General features: G+C 45.6%; 3 protein-coding genes across 3 annotated transcripts; 2 read left to right on the top strand and 1 right to left on the bottom strand.

Annotated features, from left to right (window-relative positions):
* The first annotated feature begins 615 nt into the window (after positions 1 to 615).
* Positions 616 to 7,000, top strand: LOC120625653 (endoplasmin). Its single transcript, XM_039892755.1, has 5 exons — positions 616 to 842; positions 1,072 to 1,158; positions 3,599 to 3,759; positions 4,744 to 6,226; positions 6,344 to 7,000. The coding sequence occupies exons 1-5, from the start codon at positions 797 to 799 to the stop codon at positions 6,901 to 6,903; spliced, it is 2,337 nt and encodes a 778-aa protein (XP_039748689.1). The 5' UTR covers positions 616 to 796; the 3' UTR covers positions 6,904 to 7,000.
* Positions 7,001 to 9,429: 2,429 nt separating this feature from the next.
* LOC120625742 (solute carrier family 35 member E1 homolog) lies at positions 9,430 to 13,677 on the bottom strand. Its single transcript, XM_039892916.1, has 3 exons — positions 13,462 to 13,677; positions 12,936 to 13,274; positions 9,430 to 12,786 (listed from the first exon to the last, which is right to left on the bottom strand). Exons 2-3 carry the CDS (start codon positions 13,249 to 13,251, stop codon positions 12,188 to 12,190), a joined length of 915 nt encoding a protein of 304 aa, XP_039748850.1. The 5' UTR covers positions 13,252 to 13,274; positions 13,462 to 13,677; the 3' UTR covers positions 9,430 to 12,187.
* Positions 13,678 to 15,196: 1,519 nt separating this feature from the next.
* On the top strand, positions 15,197 to 19,384 carry LOC120625929 (palmitoyltransferase app). The gene is made up of 3 exons (XM_039893200.1): positions 15,197 to 15,540; positions 16,441 to 17,601; positions 19,218 to 19,384. The coding sequence occupies exons 2-3, from the start codon at positions 16,614 to 16,616 to the stop codon at positions 19,373 to 19,375; spliced, it is 1,146 nt and encodes a 381-aa protein (XP_039749134.1). The 5' UTR covers positions 15,197 to 15,540; positions 16,441 to 16,613; the 3' UTR covers positions 19,376 to 19,384.
* The last annotated feature ends 742 nt before the right edge of the window (positions 19,385 to 20,126 follow it).

Below are 20,126 nucleotides of genomic sequence, written 5' to 3'. Positions count from 1 at the left end.
CAGATGTATGGAGGGTAGAGGTAAGGAGAGTCATCTTATATGGGAGAAAAGTTGAATAAGTGTCCAGTTGTTGCGCTAAATAACAGTTCAAAAATCCTCCACAATGGCGCTGGTGGATGCACAGGGTATGGTATGAATGTAGCAATCGTAGATGAATTGAAGTATGCCGAGTTAAAAAATTTAATGTCATTATCGACTAAAGTATTTAATTATTGAGAATTTCAATTTCGTTGTACAAAATATTGTGGTAAATATAACCTTACATATTTATTATAACCAAACGTGCATTTAGAGTGATTTTATTTCGTAAACAGTAAATAGTACGGTATTTATATTTGGCGCTTCTTTTAAGAGTTACCCTGATGCAAATGTGGCGCCATCCTAATTTAATACATTTTGACGACACTTTTTCATATACACAGATGACTCTCCTTATCTCTACCCTCCATACTCAGATGGAAAAAATATAATTAGTTGACGTATAGCAGTTACCATTTTAACCAATCAGATAAAGACATTTGTATTTTCTATTTTCCTATTTGCTCGATTACTGTCGTGGTTGAATTTGATTTGCAGAAATTCAGACTAAAATTGTTTCAACCAATACAAGTACCAATTCTGTTCAATCTTTCTTGCTAGAGCGTCTATGAAACTGGAATCGAGAGAAGGATTTTTGGCAAACTTCCATTGATTCTGTTGTCGGATAGTCGAGACATACAATTAACGGCGGTTGCCGCCGGTTTTTAGTGAAATTGTGTGATATTTATGAAAGCATTGGTTATATAGTGAATTAAAAATGAAGAGCTACTTCTTTCTCGGGGTAGGCGTCCTACTTCTTTCAGGTGAGGCATTTCAACAAGTTTTTATTTGTGATATATAGACGTGTCCACGTTTTTGGCTACCTACATGAGTAAATTGTATCTTGTATTTGAAAAATGGTGGTATTTAAATATTAATAACTGATTTTATCCGGCTCGTATAAAATGAGCGCTAGAACCTTCAGTTCTTTAACATGGTGTCGTTGCCGCTTTACAAAGCAATCAGCGCAGACTGACGGTTCCGTGTCCGCAGGGTGCTGCGCGCAGGAGCCCGGCGGCAGCGTGGAGGAGATGACAGTGGACGCCGACTGGGGCGCCTCGCGCGAAGGCTCGCGCACCGGTGAGTGCCAGACCCGCCCCCGCCTGCCTTCAGCAGGAAGGCGCTTCGCGGTGTAGACAAATACTATGTCAAGGGCTTTCATCAACTCATGTAGATCATCTACAGAAAATGAAGTACTCAGGTTCTATTTCTCATTTTCATTGATTTAAGTATTCATATTTGAGTCAATAGAATAAAGAAAACAGTTATTGGCCATGCCACAGCTGTAAACATGCTAAAGCTGCAATCCCCTTGAGCCAAACGGGCGCATTCCAGATTGTGACTGAGGATTAAATATTAAAGTTTCTACTTTATCTTTCTAACACCCGTTTATCACTGTCTTATAGTATCTGTATATAGTGATATCATAAAATATTATAATCCAGCTATAAATTAATGCTTAAATTTATTCGCCTTGAAATTTATCAATTGCATGAGTCTTGTCTTTCCATCAAATTTGATTTCAAACAGCTATCGGTATATGAGGTCAAGGAGAACACACATTGTTATAACAGTGTCTGTGTGATGGTAGCCCCCCACATCTTACCGCATCTATTTAATTTAATACATAAATGTAGATAGGGAAGAAAATAAAACTACAGTGATAGTAACATGTCAGACATATAAGCATATAGCAGCATAAGCGTGTGTGCTTAGCGTTTGAGGCCGTTGTCGGTGGCCAGCACTCGCAGGCGCTCCTTGAGCCACGCAGAGTCGCGGATGTGGTGCTGCAGGCGCGCGTCGCCGCGCCCGTCCGCCGCCGGCCGGGCGCCGCGCTCCCACCACCAGCCGTACCTGGGCAGCCATCATCATCATAGCCAACACGTTGGCGGCGCAATACAGAGCACGGGCCTGCTCCCAAACTGAGAATGGCAAGGCTGTAATCCACCACACTGGCTATGGAGTGGTAGCATGCATACCTTTAAGGTTGCGTCGAATTCTCAGAACACTGTAAACTCTTTGAAATGAATGAATGAATGATTGCATTTTACATTTTTATTGTACACGACAGAAAAACGAGTACAATATTGAATCATGAAATTAAAATTGTGCAACAAGAGTTTGACTAGATCCTAGTGTAGTTAGCATGCGAGTACAGAGGTGGCACGCACTCGTGCGCGCTGGTGAGCGGCGCGGCGAGGCGCTCGCGCGGCCCGGCGCGGAACTGCGCGCGCACGCGCCGCAGCGCCGCCGCCTCGCCCGCCGCCTCGCCCGCCGCCTCGCGCGCGCCGCACTTGCCGCGCACCACGCTGGCTGCGCACGCGCACATCGGGGACAAGCTTTAATCGATCATTTTAAAACGACACATTTATTAGAGCTATCTTTACTTAACATGTAAATGTGGCATACAGAAATTAAAAAGGACTTCATCCACAATTCATAAATTCTGTGCCAACAGTAAAAATACTGAAAGAAGAAATGAATCTGCTGTACTTTGGTTTAATCTAGAGCTCCTAAACATTTTTATTGTAACACCAATATATTCTAACTAGTGTATTTCTATTGAAGTTGACCCACCGTTCTCCTTAACCACTTCAACATTTAAGAAAATGGTGGGATTTGAAAATAATCATTAAAAATAGTTCTTGTATGATATCTATTTATGTATCCACGGTGACTACATTTTTTTATTCTGTTTTAAATAAAATAAACCACAATAAAAGTATAAAAAGTCAAATAAAATTTAAGGTTAATAGTTCCACAGCTTCGGTGTCATAATAATAAATATTTGGCATGTCCCCTATAACATAAGCCTCATACCATCTTGTCTACTTATCACTTTTCACCAGCAGGGCTAGCACAGGCAGCAGACAAAAATTGTATCACCGAATGAGAAGGGATACAATTATAGTGTCCACCAGCTAAAGCACGTGAACATGAAATAGGAGAAGTTTGCTCTGGTTTATTATTACACATATATTATTTGGACAGTATTTCCACTCGTGCGCCAGTGTTCTGAGACTCGATGGCCAAATCCTCCTGTTGGGAGAGGTCTTCGGTCCAACAGTGGTTATCGGCTACCGAGAATATCGCATTTTCTCTGATCCAAGCGAGGCGTGCTGGAATAGACCAGTCGGACTCTCGAGCGCAAACTGCTCGACTCGGTTGAATGCACACATACAGGCATACACACATGATTTTATCACAGCGAAAGGAAAAGTAATGAAAGAGGCAGAAATGAAGTCGGGTAGGCGCGGCCGCACTCACGCAGGCCCAGCGGCTTGATGGCCGACACGTCGGAGCGGCCCAGCTCGTGCTGCGTCGCGAAGCGCAGCTTGAACGACTTGGCGTGCAGGCGCGCGCCGCCCGCCGAGTGCGCCCCGTCCGCCCCGCCCGCCCCGTCCGCCCCGCCCGCCCCGCCCGCCCCGTCCGCCACGTCCGCTGCGCTGGCCGCCGCCGACATGACTGCGGCGCGCTATCGACCGCGCGTCGCCCGGCAACGCGTGCCCTGTGCTTGCAGACGCGGAGGCCGTGCGGCGCGAGGAGGAGGCCATCTCGCCCGACGGCCTGAGCGTGGCGCAGCAGCGCGAGCTGCGCGACAAGGCGCAGAACTTCACGTTCCAGACCGAGGTCAACCGCATGATGAAGCTCATCATCAACTCGCTGTACCGCAACAAGGAGGTAAGCGCCGCCGCCCGACACCCGACGCGAGTGCTATAAAATAGCTGTGATGGTCGTAGACCAGCCGTTAACTTCAATACTAACAATGTTCAGGACGGCACTTAGATCTTTCAATAATTAACAGTATTATTGAAGCTAAATATCTAGTTTCTCTTAGCAGTAGTTATTTATTCTCATGACTATTATTCTTCCTTACTATTAAAGTATTAATTTTATAAAAGATATCATTAAAGCCCCCCAACCTGCATCAGAGCAGTGTTGTGGGTCTGTACTCTATAACCCTGTCTCCCCCAAGAAGTAAAAAGAATACAACTGGACCGACTCTAATAATGTATATTAAGCTTCTCTATATTACTTGTTACCTTTAAATGATTCTATTACCAGTTCAGAATGCTGTCTTCGGCATAGAAGATCACTGGCAAAAAACTACCGTTGCTCTTTTGCTCAATCAAATTAAACAAGACTTCACAATTACAACATTGTCATATGTTTTACCGCTAGGCCCTTTTCATACAAGACATATAAGACAGGTCAAACATAACTACTTTTATCACTTCTAACATCAAGACCTTTGGAACAAGTTGTTTGTATAGAGCAACCTCTACTACATAAACTGTCTGTATAAAATAATGCTAGGGCTCCATATATTAATCCGAAATAACCCAAAGGGTATAAGAGATATACTTATCTGAAGATACAACCACAGTACCAACAAGAACATATATCAACTTCGTCGTCATACACGACTCTTGTTCCGCCATAACAAAATTTCATTAAGTATTATAGTTTCCATTATAAATCATCTATTTCCAATTTGAACGTTTTATCACCATACTTTTCTTTTCTCAATTAATTAATTATTTTTAAAACACTATCAACGAGTATACCAACTATGGTGTGTTGATATATTTAATATAATCATCGGGTTTATCATAGATAAAGTGCTGTAATTCCTTTTTTCCTAACACGCGCTTCTGTCGCCAGATCTTCCTGCGGGAGCTGATCTCCAACGGCTCGGACGCGTTGGACAAGATCCGGCTGCTGTCGCTGACCGACAGCGAGGCGCTGGCCGGCAACCCCGACCTCAGCATCCGCATCAAGGCCGACCCCGAGCGGCGCCTGCTGCACATCATCGACTCGGGCGTGGGCATGACGCGCGCCGACCTGGTCAACAACCTGGGCACCATCGCCAAGTCGGGCACGGCCGACTTCCTGGCGCGCATGCAGGACCCGGGCCGCGCGAGCGGCGCGCAGGAGACCAACGACATGATCGGCCAGTTCGGCGTGGGCTTCTACTCCGCCTTCCTCATCGCCGACCGCGTGACCGTGGTGAGCAAGCACAACGACGACGCGCAGCACGTGTGGGAGTCCGACGCCAGCGCCTTCAGCGTGGCGCCCGACCCGCGCGGCGACACGCTGGGCCGCGGCACACACATCACGCTGCACCTCAAGGAGGAGGCGGCCGACTTCCTGCAGGCCGACACCATCCGCGCGCTCGTCAAGAAGTACTCGCAGTTCATCAACTTCCCCATCTACCTGTGGGCCTCGCGCACCGAGACGGTGGAGCGGCCCGCCGACGCGGACGCCGACGCCGACGCGGACGCCGACGCCGACGCGCGGGTGGAGGACGAGGAGCGCGAGCCCGAGCGCGCCGAGCGCACGGTGTGGGAGTGGCAGGTCATGAACGACAACAAGCCGCTGTGGACGCGCAAGCCGGCCGACGTGCGCGAGGACGAGTACGCGCAGTTCTACCGCAGCCTCACCAAGGACGCGGCGGCGCCGCTGGCGCACGCGCACTTCGTGGCGGAGGGCGAGGTGACGTTCCGCGCGCTGCTGTTCGTGCCGCGCGCGCAGCCCGCCGACTCGTTCAACCGCTACGGCTCCAAGACCGACCACATCAAGCTGTACGTGCGCCGCGTGTTCATCACGGACGAGTTCAACGACCTCATGCCCAACTACCTGGCCTTCATCCAGGGCATCGTGGACTCGGACGACCTGCCGCTCAACGTGAGCCGCGAGACCCTGCAGCAGCACAAGCTCATCAAGATCATCAAGAAGAAGCTGGTGCGCAAGGCGCTCGACATGCTCAAGAAGATCCCCGACGACGAGTACGAGCACTTCTGGCAGGAGTACTCCACCAACGTCAAGCTGGGCGTCATGGAGGACCCGTCCAACCGCTCGCGCCTGGCCAAGCTGCTGCGCTTCCAGTCGTCGCGCAGCGAGCGGCCCGCCTTCCTGGCCGACTACGTGGCGCGCATGAAGCCCGGCCAGTCGCACATCTACTACATCGCGGGCGCCAGCCGCGCCGAGGTGGAGCGCTCGCCCTTCGCCGAGCGCCTGGTGGCCGCGGGCTACGAGGTGCTGTTCCTCACGGAGGCCGTGGACGAGTACTGCCTGTCCGCGCTGCCCGAGTACGACGGCAAGAAGTTCCAGAACATCGCCAAGGAGATCTTCGACCTGGACGAGAGTGAGTGCCGGCGCTATTATATTTATTTATTTATTTAATGGACGGTTACCTCACACATTGTAGCCTCACTTCCTAATTGCATACCGTGTCGCTCACTCACGTGGCATGTCCCCGCAGGCGAGGCGGAGCGCGCGCGGCTGGAGGCGCAGCGCGCGGAGTTCGAGCCGCTCACGCGCTGGCTGGGCGCGCAGCTGGGCGAGCTGGTGACGCGCGCCGCCGTGTCGCGGCGCCTGGCGCGCTCGGCCGCCGCGCTGGCCGCCACGCCCTTCGGCTGGACGGGCAACATGGAGCGCCTGGCCATGTCCAACGCGCACCAGAAGGCGGACGACGCGCAGCGCCGCCACCAGCTGGCGCAGAAGAAGGTGCTGGAGATCAACCCGCGCCACCCCGTGCTGCGCGAGCTGCTGCGCCGCGTGCGCGACGACCCCGACGACCCGGCGGCGCAGCGCGCGGCGCGCACGCTGTACCGCACGGCCGCGCTGCGCTCCGGCTTCCTGCTGCAGGAGGGACAGGCCACCGACTTCGCGGCCGCCGTGGAGGACATGCTGCAGCAACAGCTGGGCCTGCCGCCGGGCGCGCCCGAGCCCGACCCCGCCGACGACGCGCCCGACGCCGACGCCGACGCGCCCGACGCCGACGAGCTCGACGCGGAAGCCGACGCGCACGAGGAGCTGTAGGCTGTGTCCTAAGACTGCGTTTTTTTTTACATTTCGGTGCGATGTGTCCGCGCGTACCGGTGACTGTTAGTGTAAATAAACTCTTAATATTTATTTATTTGTGTTTTTAATTTAAAGGCGACATTGATAACTACGTTTTATTTCTATTTTACGACGATTATAAGCAATTTTTTCTACAATCTATACTCTATGGTTCGTGCTTCATGGGCTATGGTGAGTGACTGGGACACCATCATACGTTAGAGCGAGATAGCAATATTAGAATAAAAAGATTTTATTCTGATACACCGTGCGCAGTGTTCCTTATTCAAACCATTAACGCCCCTAGGGACTCCAATAGGGAATTACAGCAATTTATCTATGATAATCAACTAACCGTAGTATGTATACTCATTGGTAGTGTTTTGAAAATAGAATAAATTGCCTTTAGTAGACTGACAAAGAAAAGTATAGAAGCATCAATGGCGGGAAGACGCGAGTCTGACAAAATCGATTGGCGGGAAAGAAATTAGAAAAGTGAGGACAGATTTTAATTAATTAATTGAGAAAAGGAGATTAAGTAAAGTATTGTGGATAGAACGTTACAAATTGGGAACAGATGATTTATAATGGAAACGATATACTTAACGAAATATTTTCGTAGCGAAACAAGAGTCGTATGTGCTGGTGATAGAGTTGTTAAAAGTTGTTGATACTATGTTTGTACCTGACGTTGCATAAGATACGTATATCTCAGCCTTTGGGTTATTTAGGGCTAGCATTATTTTTTACAAACAGTTTTTGTAGCAGAGGTTGCTCTATACAAACAACTTGTTCCAAAAGTCCTGATGTTATAAGTGATAATAGTAGTTATGTTTGACCGGTCTTAAAATATGTCTTGTATCAATGAGCCTCTAGCGTTATAACATAATATGACAATATTGTAATTTTGTTTATAAGTATTGTTTTAAATTGATTGAATAAAAGAGCAACAGTAGAGTTTCTTGCCAGTGGTCTTCTCTGCCGAAGACAGCATTCCGAACTGGTAGTAGAGTCATTTAAAGGTAACAAGTAATGGGAACTATAGAGAAGCTTAATATACAGTATTAGAGTCGATCCAGTTGTTTTATTTTACTCCTTGGGGAGACAGGGTTGTAGAGTACAGACCCACAACACTGCTCTTATGCAGGTTGGTGGGCTTTAATGATATCTTTTATAAAATTAATACTTAAATAGTAAGGAAGAATATGTCATGAGAATAAATAATTACTGCTAACAAACTAGGTATTTAGCTTCAATAATACTGTTATTTAATGAAAGATCCAACTGCCATCCTGAGTATTGAAGTGAATATCTGGTACCCGACTGGTCATCTATCCTCTATTTTTTTAGCAAACGCATAGCAGAGACCATTACTTTATGTTATGAGATAGTTGTAAAGTTTCCATGGGTGCAAATTCATCAATAGGTAATAAACATTTGATCTTTTCACGTAATTGAAAACATATACATAATCTAGAATTATATAATGTTAAAGATTCCAAAGCTACGCCTTCTGAATCATGTACTGACATTATTTTCAGTTACCGCTACACACTTTATATATTTAAATAGCAGTCCTATGTTTTGAAGTTGGAAACGTGGAAATCGGCATTTAGGTTATTAGTTTTAAATAATAGAAATATTTATCAATTATTTTGGAAAATCCCTTAGAGGATGGAAGTATTTTCTATTTTTGTTTGTGTTAAGTTTTCCAACCTGAAATTTAGAAAAGATATTTCTTTTAAAGCATTGACTGATGTCAATGCTTTAAAAGAAATATTATTATATTTATTAAGTATTTTGCCCAAATCTAGGGTAATACAGGGGTTGGAAGTTTGTATGAAAGTCCTATGTTTTCGAGGTTAGAGACAGAAATTCGCATTTAGCATTGGAAGGAACCATTTGGTTCAGTGAAAGAGAACGGATGACCACCGGAACTACACAATAATAGGTATTACACTGATTATGGTATATATAGTAAGTAAGCAATTTATTAGGTAACACTTAAAATTTTGTGTTCACACGAGTTATCTATTTCTGCTTTTATGGACAATCTCCCATGAGATGATCATCAATGTTGATGAGACTTAATTAACAATCAGTCCAAAGCCTGTCTACTGTGTCCCTGCTGGAATCCTTCTCATTGTTGCCAACACTAGATAACATTTATCTTGGGGTGAAGGACATTGGATAGTTTAAGATCTGGTAAAACAAAATGGGGATAGCCCAGTGGGTTTTTTAAGTTATGTGCGTTAAAAAGCAAGATTAAAATATAAACTTGCTAAAACGTGAAGGAAACCATCGTGAGGATACCTGCATGCCTCAGAGCTCTCCATAATGTTCTCAATGGGGTGGACTCCACAAGTCTAGACCTCCACGACCGTAACCCCTTTTCTTTGTGGGAGGAACCCCGTGCCTTGTAGTGAGCCGGCAATGGGTTGATAATGGTGGTGGTCGAAACAAAACTCTTCCCGCATTATTAAAAATAAAACGAAACAAACGATGTATTATTTGACAAAATATAATAAAAATATAAAATTTGCTAATTAAGTCTACCACATTTTTCTACAACAGGTAACAAACAGTAAGTTTTTATCCCCGATCTTGTCGTATGTAATCAACTCATCAGATCAACTACAACAGATTTAAATGAAATCTGCCGCAATGCCATGACCAGTTAACATAGGATTCGACAAAACACGATTACTTGTCCTAAATCTACGAGAAGTCGAGGATAAAATCTACTTTTTTTAATAAATATCAATATAATACTTCTAACATTACTCCTTTGAGCATCGAGCAATTCATTATTTCCAGGCCACTTGACATTGTTTAATTATTGGACCCAGCAGACTAGAAGGGATCATTTTATTGATTCAATAGTTGATCTAGATCGGCAAGGAAAGATTAAATTATTTCACTGCATTTGCAGTATTTTTTCAGTATCTCTGACATCTAATCTAATCTAAAAAGGCAGGTTCAAGTGGTCCAGTGACCAGCTGCGATGTGGCGCGCTGTCTGCATCAGCCGGCAAGTGTTGGGCGTCAGGAACCGCAGCAGTTTCTTTGCTGGTAGAAACTTAGCAGCTTTAGGTTGTGTTTTAGATTTTCCTAGAAGCTTAAACGTTCAAGCATCAGAGCAGAGGTATTAAGCGGAGCGGTTATCTATTTTCCCAAATTTCATGTTTTTGCAAGTTCAGTTTTCCTTGCCGATAACCCTAGATGTATTGGAACCCAAAGCAGTGGCAATGACCCTGTTGGTTTAGGCCAGAGTGTTCAGGATTTTCCTGCAACTTTCCACCAACCGTCTTAGTTGAAGTGCAACAAAAATACTGCTTAACTATGGCTATACCCATCGATCACTAATAAAAAGTAAATACACAATTAGCGTCGAAAAAACGTCCTAACGAAATGAGCGCCCTGTTGAACATTTGAGTGCTCTTTCAAACTAGTCGCATTCGGGCGCTACGACAGTAAACATGCCGGAGTGTCCGTTTAAAAATTGGAAAATCATACGTCTACGATCCAAAAAAAGGCGGAATTTAGTACTTAGTAAGTGGTAAGTATTAATGTGATTGTTATGATTATATTGTATATTCTGTTAATTTCGTCAAGATATCAGCTTAAATAGCTTTTGTTTATTTCATACTAAACAGCAAGAGTATAACGCATATACAACATTTAAGAAACGTATTAATCATGCTATTGCATTCCTACTTGATATGTTCGGGTTACACATTTTTTAACTCCGTTCTATAATAGTAATTTTTTTTTGTTCTCTAAAAATAAATATTATAACTTTTTTTAATAATTTTTTTTTTTATATTTCGTAATTATTTACTAAAAGATAATTCCCGCGACTTTGTCTGCTTAGATTTTTTTAAATTCCTACGCGAACTTATGGATTTTCTGCGATAATAAGTATTCTAAGATTGGTTAAGCTATTGATAATATATACATATTGATCCGTGAAATGATTATATATTGATGAATATGATTTTATTTGTAGTAATCATTAATATCAAAATCATCAATGAACAACAATATATTTATAAAACAATTATTTTAAAGAATACTTATATACTTATACTGATCAATGAACTAAATATAATTTCGAGGGCCTAATTATTATGATTTCGTAAACATATATTATTATCATAAGTATAGCATTTGATCAACATACATACAATGTGTACTAGAGCAGCATGTTGCAAGAAACGTTATTATTTATAAATTTTGCTACATAATGACAACTTTTCTTATATTGCTTGTTAATTCAGATGATTCAATTAAAGATGCTCTGTCAATATTGAGTAAACGCCAAACCATTGACCAATCTTTACTACACGATTTATCAAAGCACGTGGAAGTGTTATTTAAAATATTACCGTTTGCAAAGTAAGTAAGTAAAAAATGTTCTACTACGTTACATTTTTATTTACCGGCTGTATATAAATACATCAGACAAATGTGTGACACTTGCCTACCACATCCAAATACACAAGTGTGGATGCCAAGCCTGCCTTTTCAATTTGACAGACTAAAAGAAAAGTCAGAAAATGGAAAGAAAGAGATAATAGGTGGTGCTCTTATTGTGAACGAAATGTTAATACTACAACTTAAAAATATAACATGGCAAACGTTACGAAGGTTTAATTGGTATGGGTCTTGGCAACGTAGATGAATGATATTGCTAGTCAAGAGCATGCCATTATGTTAGTTTGTTGTTAAGCCTTTAACAAACTTTCTCACAATCAAAGTGAAAAGCAAACGTGTAACTCGATCATTTTTATAATTTAAGAAAAATATTCGACTCCATGATTTCCATGTCCTACTGGCGAGCCTCGGTCAAATTTTATTGCTTTTTTAAAAGATTTGTACCTATAAGCAACCTTAATCTGTGGATGTAAAGGTGAACATTTAATAATTAGCGATACTAGCCATCTTCAGTCTTGAAATTTTATTGCTTTCTTTTTGTAAATGTAACTTTAACTGAAGCATTTAAGGTTGTATTTGCATTCATGTATGTTTATATTAACTATAACTACGTGAACATGAGCGAGGACAGTTTTAAGTGAACTTTTGTATGCGACTGTGTATCTACTTTTTATTAGTGATCGATGGCTATACCACATTTATTAAATAAGTCTCATTGGATTCTTTAATTTACACGCACACTTCAACCACGTCATGATTGTTGATTTGCAAACACCAGACTCGTGGAGCGGCCGCAGCACAGTCGCACCGCGTGCGCACGCGGCGGGTCACACGGGCAGCAGCGGGGCGCGGGCGCGGGCGCGCGCGCGGTTGTAGGCCAGCACGCCCAGCAGCGCCAGCGCCATGCCCGCCAGGTTGAGCGGCGGCGCGGGGTTGCGCAGCAGCAGCAGCGACGCCGCCACCACGGCCGCGCGCTTGGCCGCCGACGCCACGGCGTAGCCCAGCGCCGACACGCGCGACAGCACGCTGAAGGCGGCCACGGCCTGCAGCCACGCCAGCGCGCCGTCGGCGGCCAGCAGCGCGGCGGCGCGGCGCGACCAGGCGGCGCGCGCCAGCCCGCCCGCCTCGGCCAGCCACAGCGGCAGCAGCGGCAGCAGCGCCAGCGCGCTCAGCAGCTGCAGCAGGCGCAGCGGGTGCAGGCGCGCGTCCCGCAGCGCGCGCTTGGCGCCCAGCTGCTGCAGGCTGAGCAGCGCGGCGGCGGCCAGCGCGGCGCCCAGGCCCAGCGCGTCGAAGTGCAGCTCCGTCAGCGACGCCACGCCCACGCCCAGCGCGATGAGCAGCAGCGCGCCCGCCACGCCGCGCGCCACGCGCTCGCCCAGCAGCACGCGCGCCAGCAGCGCCGTCCACAGCGGCGTCGTGGCCTTCACTGCGGCCACGGAAGAGGATCGTTACAATCGTTTGTCAGTATTTCTCTACGAACATCTTCCTTTTATTGCATGCTGCATCCCCAGACGATCATTTAAATTGCTTATTGGTGCAGAAATACAGTCGCTAAGTTTTGGGCTCGGCACTGACCGGTATGCGCGTAGGACACGGGCACCTTCCAGATGGACACCTGCGTGAACACGGTGGTGAGGAACTTGGCGGCCGCCAGAGGCAGCAACACGCGCAGGTAGGCGGCGCGCGGGAAGGCGGGCGCGCGCCGCACGCCGAAAACCGCCAGCGCGGGCACGCTCAGCGCCGCCGTGGCCGCCAGCTGCGCCGCCGCCACCGTCACGGGCAGCGGCAGCTCCGTCAGCACCAGCTTGCCCACCACGTTGCTGGCCGAGCTCAGCGCGTACCACGCCACGCACAGCGCGCCCACCACCAGGCTCTCGCGCCGGGAGCCCATCGCCGGGGCCTCGACAGTCGCCGCTGTCGCCGATTTTACATCACTCTTTAAGTTTGTCTATAAGTCATTTTAAATATTGGACCCTGACCCTTTCCCTGTTAGGGTATTGTTATAATTTTTTCTCAGGATGGAGACATTGAGATTAAATTGAGCGTAGACTTTGAGACTTATTGTTTTAGTGAAAGTAAAACAATTTGAGACAGTAAATACCTAGGTTATTTATGTTTTGTGGTACATCTCATATTGCGAGACGTGTCACTTGTCAGTTTCTACCACAGACCAGTAGTTTTACTTTCTATTCTAATGTCACTGAGACCACAGATTAACTGTTGGTACAGGTACAAAACGCTGACCTCACAATATTCAGTCACAGATACGGGACCTTGGACCTCTATAATTAACCCGATTATTACCCCGAATTTTTGTATGTCCTCGCGACCCGAAAAACAAGTTCGATAAATTTAAGTTCACATTTTCGTCAAACGAAACTTGCAAACAACACACAAAAAAAAATTACAAATACTTATGGCAAGAACAAAAACAATAAACTTGCTCATTCGGTTCTTATCTCATGTGTAACAAATACCTACTATGTTTTTTTTGACGTGACAACGTCTTATAAATTGGTTTGCCGGGTGACACTTCAAGAAACTGCGTTACGCTCCGCTCACGTTATGCGCTCACAATGAGAGCGAGTGAGAGGCACGCGTCCCTTCCACTCTGGCATGGTTAACCCGCCTAAGAGCGAGAGAGACAGACATAAAAAGTGAAAGGCACGCGTCCCTTTGTAGTAAACGCTGTTTCATTGTACGCAAATGTATTGCAAGTTATTGTATGTATATTTGTATATAAATACGTATGTATGTGTAAAGGTAAAAATAAAATTTTGTTAATATGAAATTCAGTGCGAGATTCTTTGTATAAATTAATGTTTTAAATATAATTCTTTGTATAAATAAATGTTTAATTGTTACTATTATTTCATCCTTCTTCCTACTATACGAATGAATATTCACATTAAAATTATTTTACCACTCAAAGTCGTTGTCACGTAAAACTTTCGCCCGTATACCGACTTTACAGGCAACCAATTTTTTCTTATATCTACAGTGATATGCAAAAATATGTTTGTTTACTTAATATATTATGTATAATTAATATTATTCACTTATTTTTTTATTTCTCCCGACCAAAGCCCTAAAATCCCTAAAAATCAGTTATTGATCCCGATAACAGGAAGAATCGATCTGGCAACGCTATCCATAATACACAACATTATTAAGGCAAAGTTCACAGAATCACACCTGTTCACGCCTTGTTCCCCGTTTAGTGTCTGTATTGGCGCCACCATCAAATGCGCGTCAAAGGGTTTACGACGCACAGTATATAACCTTTTCTGAAAGTCACCAATTTTTTATAGTGATAAGTGACATTTAAAAAGATGTTGAAGAGTTGATTTTAAGAAGAAATTATTTGATTTTAAAGACCTGAAGTAAGGGCTTTAAAATTTCTACTACTTACAAAACTATCTCCAGTTTTTATCAATGAATGAACAATTACATACATCGTCAAATGAAATTGTTATTCTCCGAAGGGGGAGATGTAAAGAACTATTTTCTCGAGTTCATATATCGAACCTTTTCTGAAAGTCACCTATGTTTTTTACAGTGATAAATAAATATAAATAATAATAATAAATAAAAATAAAAAAGCCTTTTATTTCTTCATAGTTAGAAACATAGTTTCATATTTATCCTTAATTTTAAGTATATAAAGTGAAAAAAAAAAAGCTAATTAGGCAGCCATTCGTTTATCTTTAAAGAACCTCTCTATGTGTTAAAAAACTCCAACTACCCGAGCGTGTGGAGAGCTACTTCTCGCCTCAGCGTCACTCACTTATCTGTGGCGTCCGTCACTCGCAGAGTGGCTCGCACGAGCGTGAAGTGCGTCATTACTCTAAAAACTCAGTACCTAGCTCCTTCATCTGAGACATAAAAGGAAGAAAAGACAACTGTGCTTGTCAGGTGTTTGTCAATTGTCAATTGTCAAGAGAAAGTTTGTAATTTGCTCAACTTTTCACAAAACTATGTTACAAATCTACTAGAAGTTTTGTTTTCTTAGATTCTATATATTGTGCATATTACATTACAACAAGTTTTATATCAAAGTTGTGGTCGACCTCATTTTATATTAACGAACAGGTGTATTCTGATTCTAAAAAGTTTATAAGTTTGCTGTAGCTCGACAGTCGCAAAAAACTTTTATCTGATTATCAGGCCGATTTGTGGGGTAAGTGTTCTGTGTTGATGGCTGGTCACAGCGAGCCGCGCCTGCGTCGGGGCGGCGCGTGCGCAGGGCTCGCGGGCCGTGTGACCTCCGTGACGTGCTCCAATCAGTCGTCTCTGCATTCATTGTCTCGCACTCGCACTAGATTGCGGCTTGTTATCATCTAAGTTCGAGATAATTTTGATACTTTGATAACTTTTCCTTCATGGTTATGTGTCTTAAGTTGCGACAATAATTATTTGGCATTGCAGTCTATGCTAAACTTCATTTATTTTCACCTGAAACCAATCAAATGTTTGTAACACCACGGAGCTCACTCTGCACTCAACCCTCAGCCACCTATTTTACTTTATTTTATATATTTGGAAAACAAAAACACAATTTTTTTCTGCAAAAAGCATTGAATTTTAACAGTTAGTTTTTACAGCAAGAGACAAATGAACTTGTATGTGTACTTATGTCATTAAAATTCATTTATTTCAAGTAGGCCTAGTTAATAAGGACTATTGAAATGTCACCTTACTCTGTATGCAGTGAATCTACCACTGGTTTGGAAAGCAGATTCTACCAAGAAGAGTCAGCGAGAAACTCAGTAGTTTGCTCGTTTCAATATTGTTGTATTTAATTATATTATAATTTCTGCTTGCGTTCCATTTTCCGTCGTACGTTATTATATAATTGTTTTACAGCTTACAATCATTACAATTTTTCAAACTCGTAAGAGATGAGAGCGGGAAGGGCTGTTTTCAAGCAGCCCTGTTAAGAAATTCATAAATTGTATAAATAAAATAACATACGTATAACACAGACTTATCGTTCACCAAAGGATTTGTGTGATTTAAGTCGATATATCGATCGTAACAGCCGTTTTCCACACTATAAAGATAGTTTCAATATCGATAGCTTCGCTCCATAAAAAGATCCTGGAAGAATCCGAAACCGCCTATGAGAGACCTACGTCCGGCGGCGGACGCGCATCGGTCGACGCGGGTACGGCGACGCGGCAACGTCGACGAGTCCCTCACGGAGCGCGTCGGCAGATGCGCTGAGCCGCCGGGCGCCGGGCGCGGCATGTCATGGCCGGGCGGCGCGTGACTCGCAAGTGGGAGGTGTTCGCGGGCCGCAACCGCTTCTGGTGCGACGGGCGGCTCATGACGGCGCCGCAGCCCGGCGTGTTCCTGCTCACGCTGGCGCTCATCTGCGGCACCAGCGCGCTGCACTTCGCCTTCGACGCGCCCTTCCTGGCGGCGCGCGTGTCGCCCGCGCTGCCCGCCGCCGGCGCCGCGCTGCTCGCGGCCACGCTGGGCGCGCTGCTGCGCACGGCGCTGGCCGACCCGGGCATCCTGCCGCGCGCGCCGCCCGCCGCCGACGCCGCGCGCCCGCCGCCGCGCGCGCGGGAGGTGCTGGTGCGCGGCCGCGCCGTGCGCCTCAAGTACTGCTACACGTGCCGCATGTTCCGCCCGCCGCGCGCCTCGCACTGCTCGCTGTGCGACAACTGCGTGGAGCGCTTCGACCACCACTGCCCCTGGGTGGGCAACTGCGTGGGCCAGCGCAACTACCGCCACTTCTACCTGTTCGTGGTGTCGCTGGCCTTCCTGGCCGTGTTCGTGCTGGCCTGCGCCGCCGCGCACCTGGCGCTGCTGGCGCGCGGCGCGGGGCTGGCGGCCGCGCTGCGCGCCTCGCCCGCGTCGGCGCTGGCGGCCGGCGTGTGCTTCCTGGCCGTGTGGTCGGTGCTGGGCCTGGCGGGCTTCCACACCTACCTGGCGTCCACCGACCAGACCACCAACGAGGACATCAAGGGCGCGTTCTCGGCGCGGCGCGGCGTGCCCGGCGCCAACCCCTACTCGCGCGGCAACGCGTGCGCCAACTGCTGGCACGTGCTCTGCGGCCCGCTGCGGCCCAGCCTCATCGACCGGCGCGGGCCCGCCGGCGACCCGCGCGACCGGCTGCCGCCGCGCCTGCTGGCGCTGTGCGAGCAGCCGCAACCGCAGCCGCAACCGCAGCCGCAGCCGCACGACGGCGCGCGGCACGCCTACATGAACCACAGCCTCGACCTCGACCCTGTGCCGCTGCACGGTGAGTGAGCGCCGCGCGCGCAGTTTGATTTCAATATCACTTCCTCTAATGCTGGAGGAAAACGTCGTGAGGAAACCGGCGAGTTCTCCATAATTTATTTATTTATTAGGGACAACAGACAGTCAAGCACAAAAATAACAAAAAAGACCCACATCATTGTCCACGAATTACTAAACTTATATTAAAACATAGGGCTACACAAGAATTTAAAAAGAGATTATTACAAAAATAATAAATAATTCATCACTTATAATGCAAAGTAACTAACTACTTAATACGACTTATTATTGTTTTTTTTTATATTATTGCTTATTACCAACTTCTTGAAATTTCTTACACTATAGTCGTAAAAATGTAATAGGCCCGTTTTGACATTTGTCATCGCGACGTAACTAGTTATGAACCATAAGACTCTGTACTCGATACTCACGATAAATCAATTCAAGTTTGTATCAGTACTTGATTGATATTATTATGTATTGTAAAGTGTTCGTTCGTTCAAAGTATTCCTTTAACTTCACAACCAATACGCGTGACTGGCTGTTGATTATACGTCCACTTTTCAACATGTTGAAACAGAGTTAGTACTATATAACAACAAACACAAAAATCGAGTCAAATCACTGTTTAAATTAATGTCCAAAATAGAAGAGCCATAGTTAACGTAATAGTAAACAATATATATCAAACTTAAACGAGCGCACAGTCAACTTTACAAGATGAGGAACGAAAAACTGCGCAGTGCGCGCGGGGACGCTTCAGTCATGTGCCGCTTGGTCAGATACATCAACTCAGACTCATTATTTAGAACCCATTTTGAGAACCAAGCTCATTCTTTGCAGTAAAGATAACTACACAATATTTAATTTCGATATTCAGTAAAAAAATGGTTACAGCTCTAGTATAAAAAAAAAAAGACTGAGAACGTAACTGTTTTCGGAACGTTTCGCAACAATTATAAATTGCATGCTACTATGAAGTAAGCGCAAAAAGAATACTCGCGATATATTCTTTCATATTATTTATCGTCCCAAAAAAATTTACGTATTTTTTAAAACACTGTATGTAATTGATTTTTATTTTTTTGTTTCTTTCAGTTTCGTTCAAAGTTACATTCTATGGTCTTGCACAAATGTCAAAACGGGCCTATTACATTTTTAAATCTGATATGTTCTGCAGAGCTTACGAGTCAAAGCGATGCAGTCATATTTGTTGTGACACAGATCATACAAGAACGTGGCTTCTAGTTGTTTACGCCTCGACTTTAAATCAAGTAGTTCGTGTATTTCTAGAAGTTGGTCATAAGGCAGGCGACTATTGTACACATCTGTAATGCATACTGCATAAAAACTTTTTTTGGACAACTTCGATACTTCTTACATATGTATGGTAAGGATCCCATATATTTACTATAGAATGCTCTCAAAAGCGCGAGTAGAAGAGTAGAGTAGTCTAAATGAATAGCGACAAAATGTGCTCCGGTATCACAAAGTCACGGTGTCGACATTCAGCACTGCCCGGATACAATCTTCTAAAAGCAGCTGTAACCCGTTCAGCGCTCGGGCCGGCGCCGCGCGCCGACGCGGCCGGCGGCGCGGGCCCGACGGCCGGCGGCGCGGGCCCGGCGGCCGGCGCGGCCGTGGCGCCGGGCGGCGCGCTGAGCGCCTCGCGCCTGCGCCTGCTGCTCGACACCACCATGATCGACGCCGCGCTGGACCTGGACGAGCCCGAGCCGCCCTCCGCCCTCCGCCCCGCCGCGTGACCGCGCCGCCCTCCGCCCTCCGCCCCGCCGCGTGACCGCGCCGCCCTCCGCCCGCCGCCCCGCCGCCCTCCGCCCGCGAACGCTCCGATACTGACAATAAATGGTTCCGCCGCAACTGACGACTTTCATTCTTCCTTTTCGCCCGCCCTCCGCATAGGTTGGCACCCGGAGGAGCCGCGTGGAGCGCTTGGTGTGTCCTGTGACGGATGCTTGTGTTAAATGGTCGACGTGCCTTAGCTTTTGACTTTGTAAACTCTTTCGCTCAAGTAGTACTGTTGTACAGTGTAATAATTTGGTTCTAAATAAAAAAAAACGAAGTGCACATCACCAAATTATCATTTGAAAAGTAGTGACGAAAAATAACGATACGGGACTCTTACGAGGCCTCGTAATCGGAATGAGTACACTTTAAATATTTTAACGAGGTACAATTGGAGGGCAAGCCTGGTGCCAGTGGTTGATTAGATGCACACACTATACTTTTATAATTATCCTATACATTTTTCAATACTTACCATTTTTCAATATATAAATGTCTATCAAACGATAACAAGAACCGATAGCTAAATAAATGCCTTTGTCCTTCTTATAATTTGTACCGAGATAGGTATTACCTATCACACTATTTTAAACGACAGATAGCTGTTTCGCTATCATATTTTTTACAATTACAGGCAAGAACTTGGCTAAACAAGCTGTTTTTATTGAGCAGTGTAATAATTCTGACATGAACACCTTGGAAATTATTCCA

The sequence above is a fragment of the Pararge aegeria genome, chromosome 8, assembly GCF_905163445.1.
Source record: "Pararge aegeria chromosome 8, ilParAegt1.1, whole genome shotgun sequence".
NCBI classification, from domain to species: domain Eukaryota; kingdom Metazoa; phylum Arthropoda; class Insecta; order Lepidoptera; family Nymphalidae; genus Pararge; species Pararge aegeria.
Note: the sequence above shows the minus strand (reverse complement) of the source record. Positions and strands in the feature narration are given on the sequence as shown.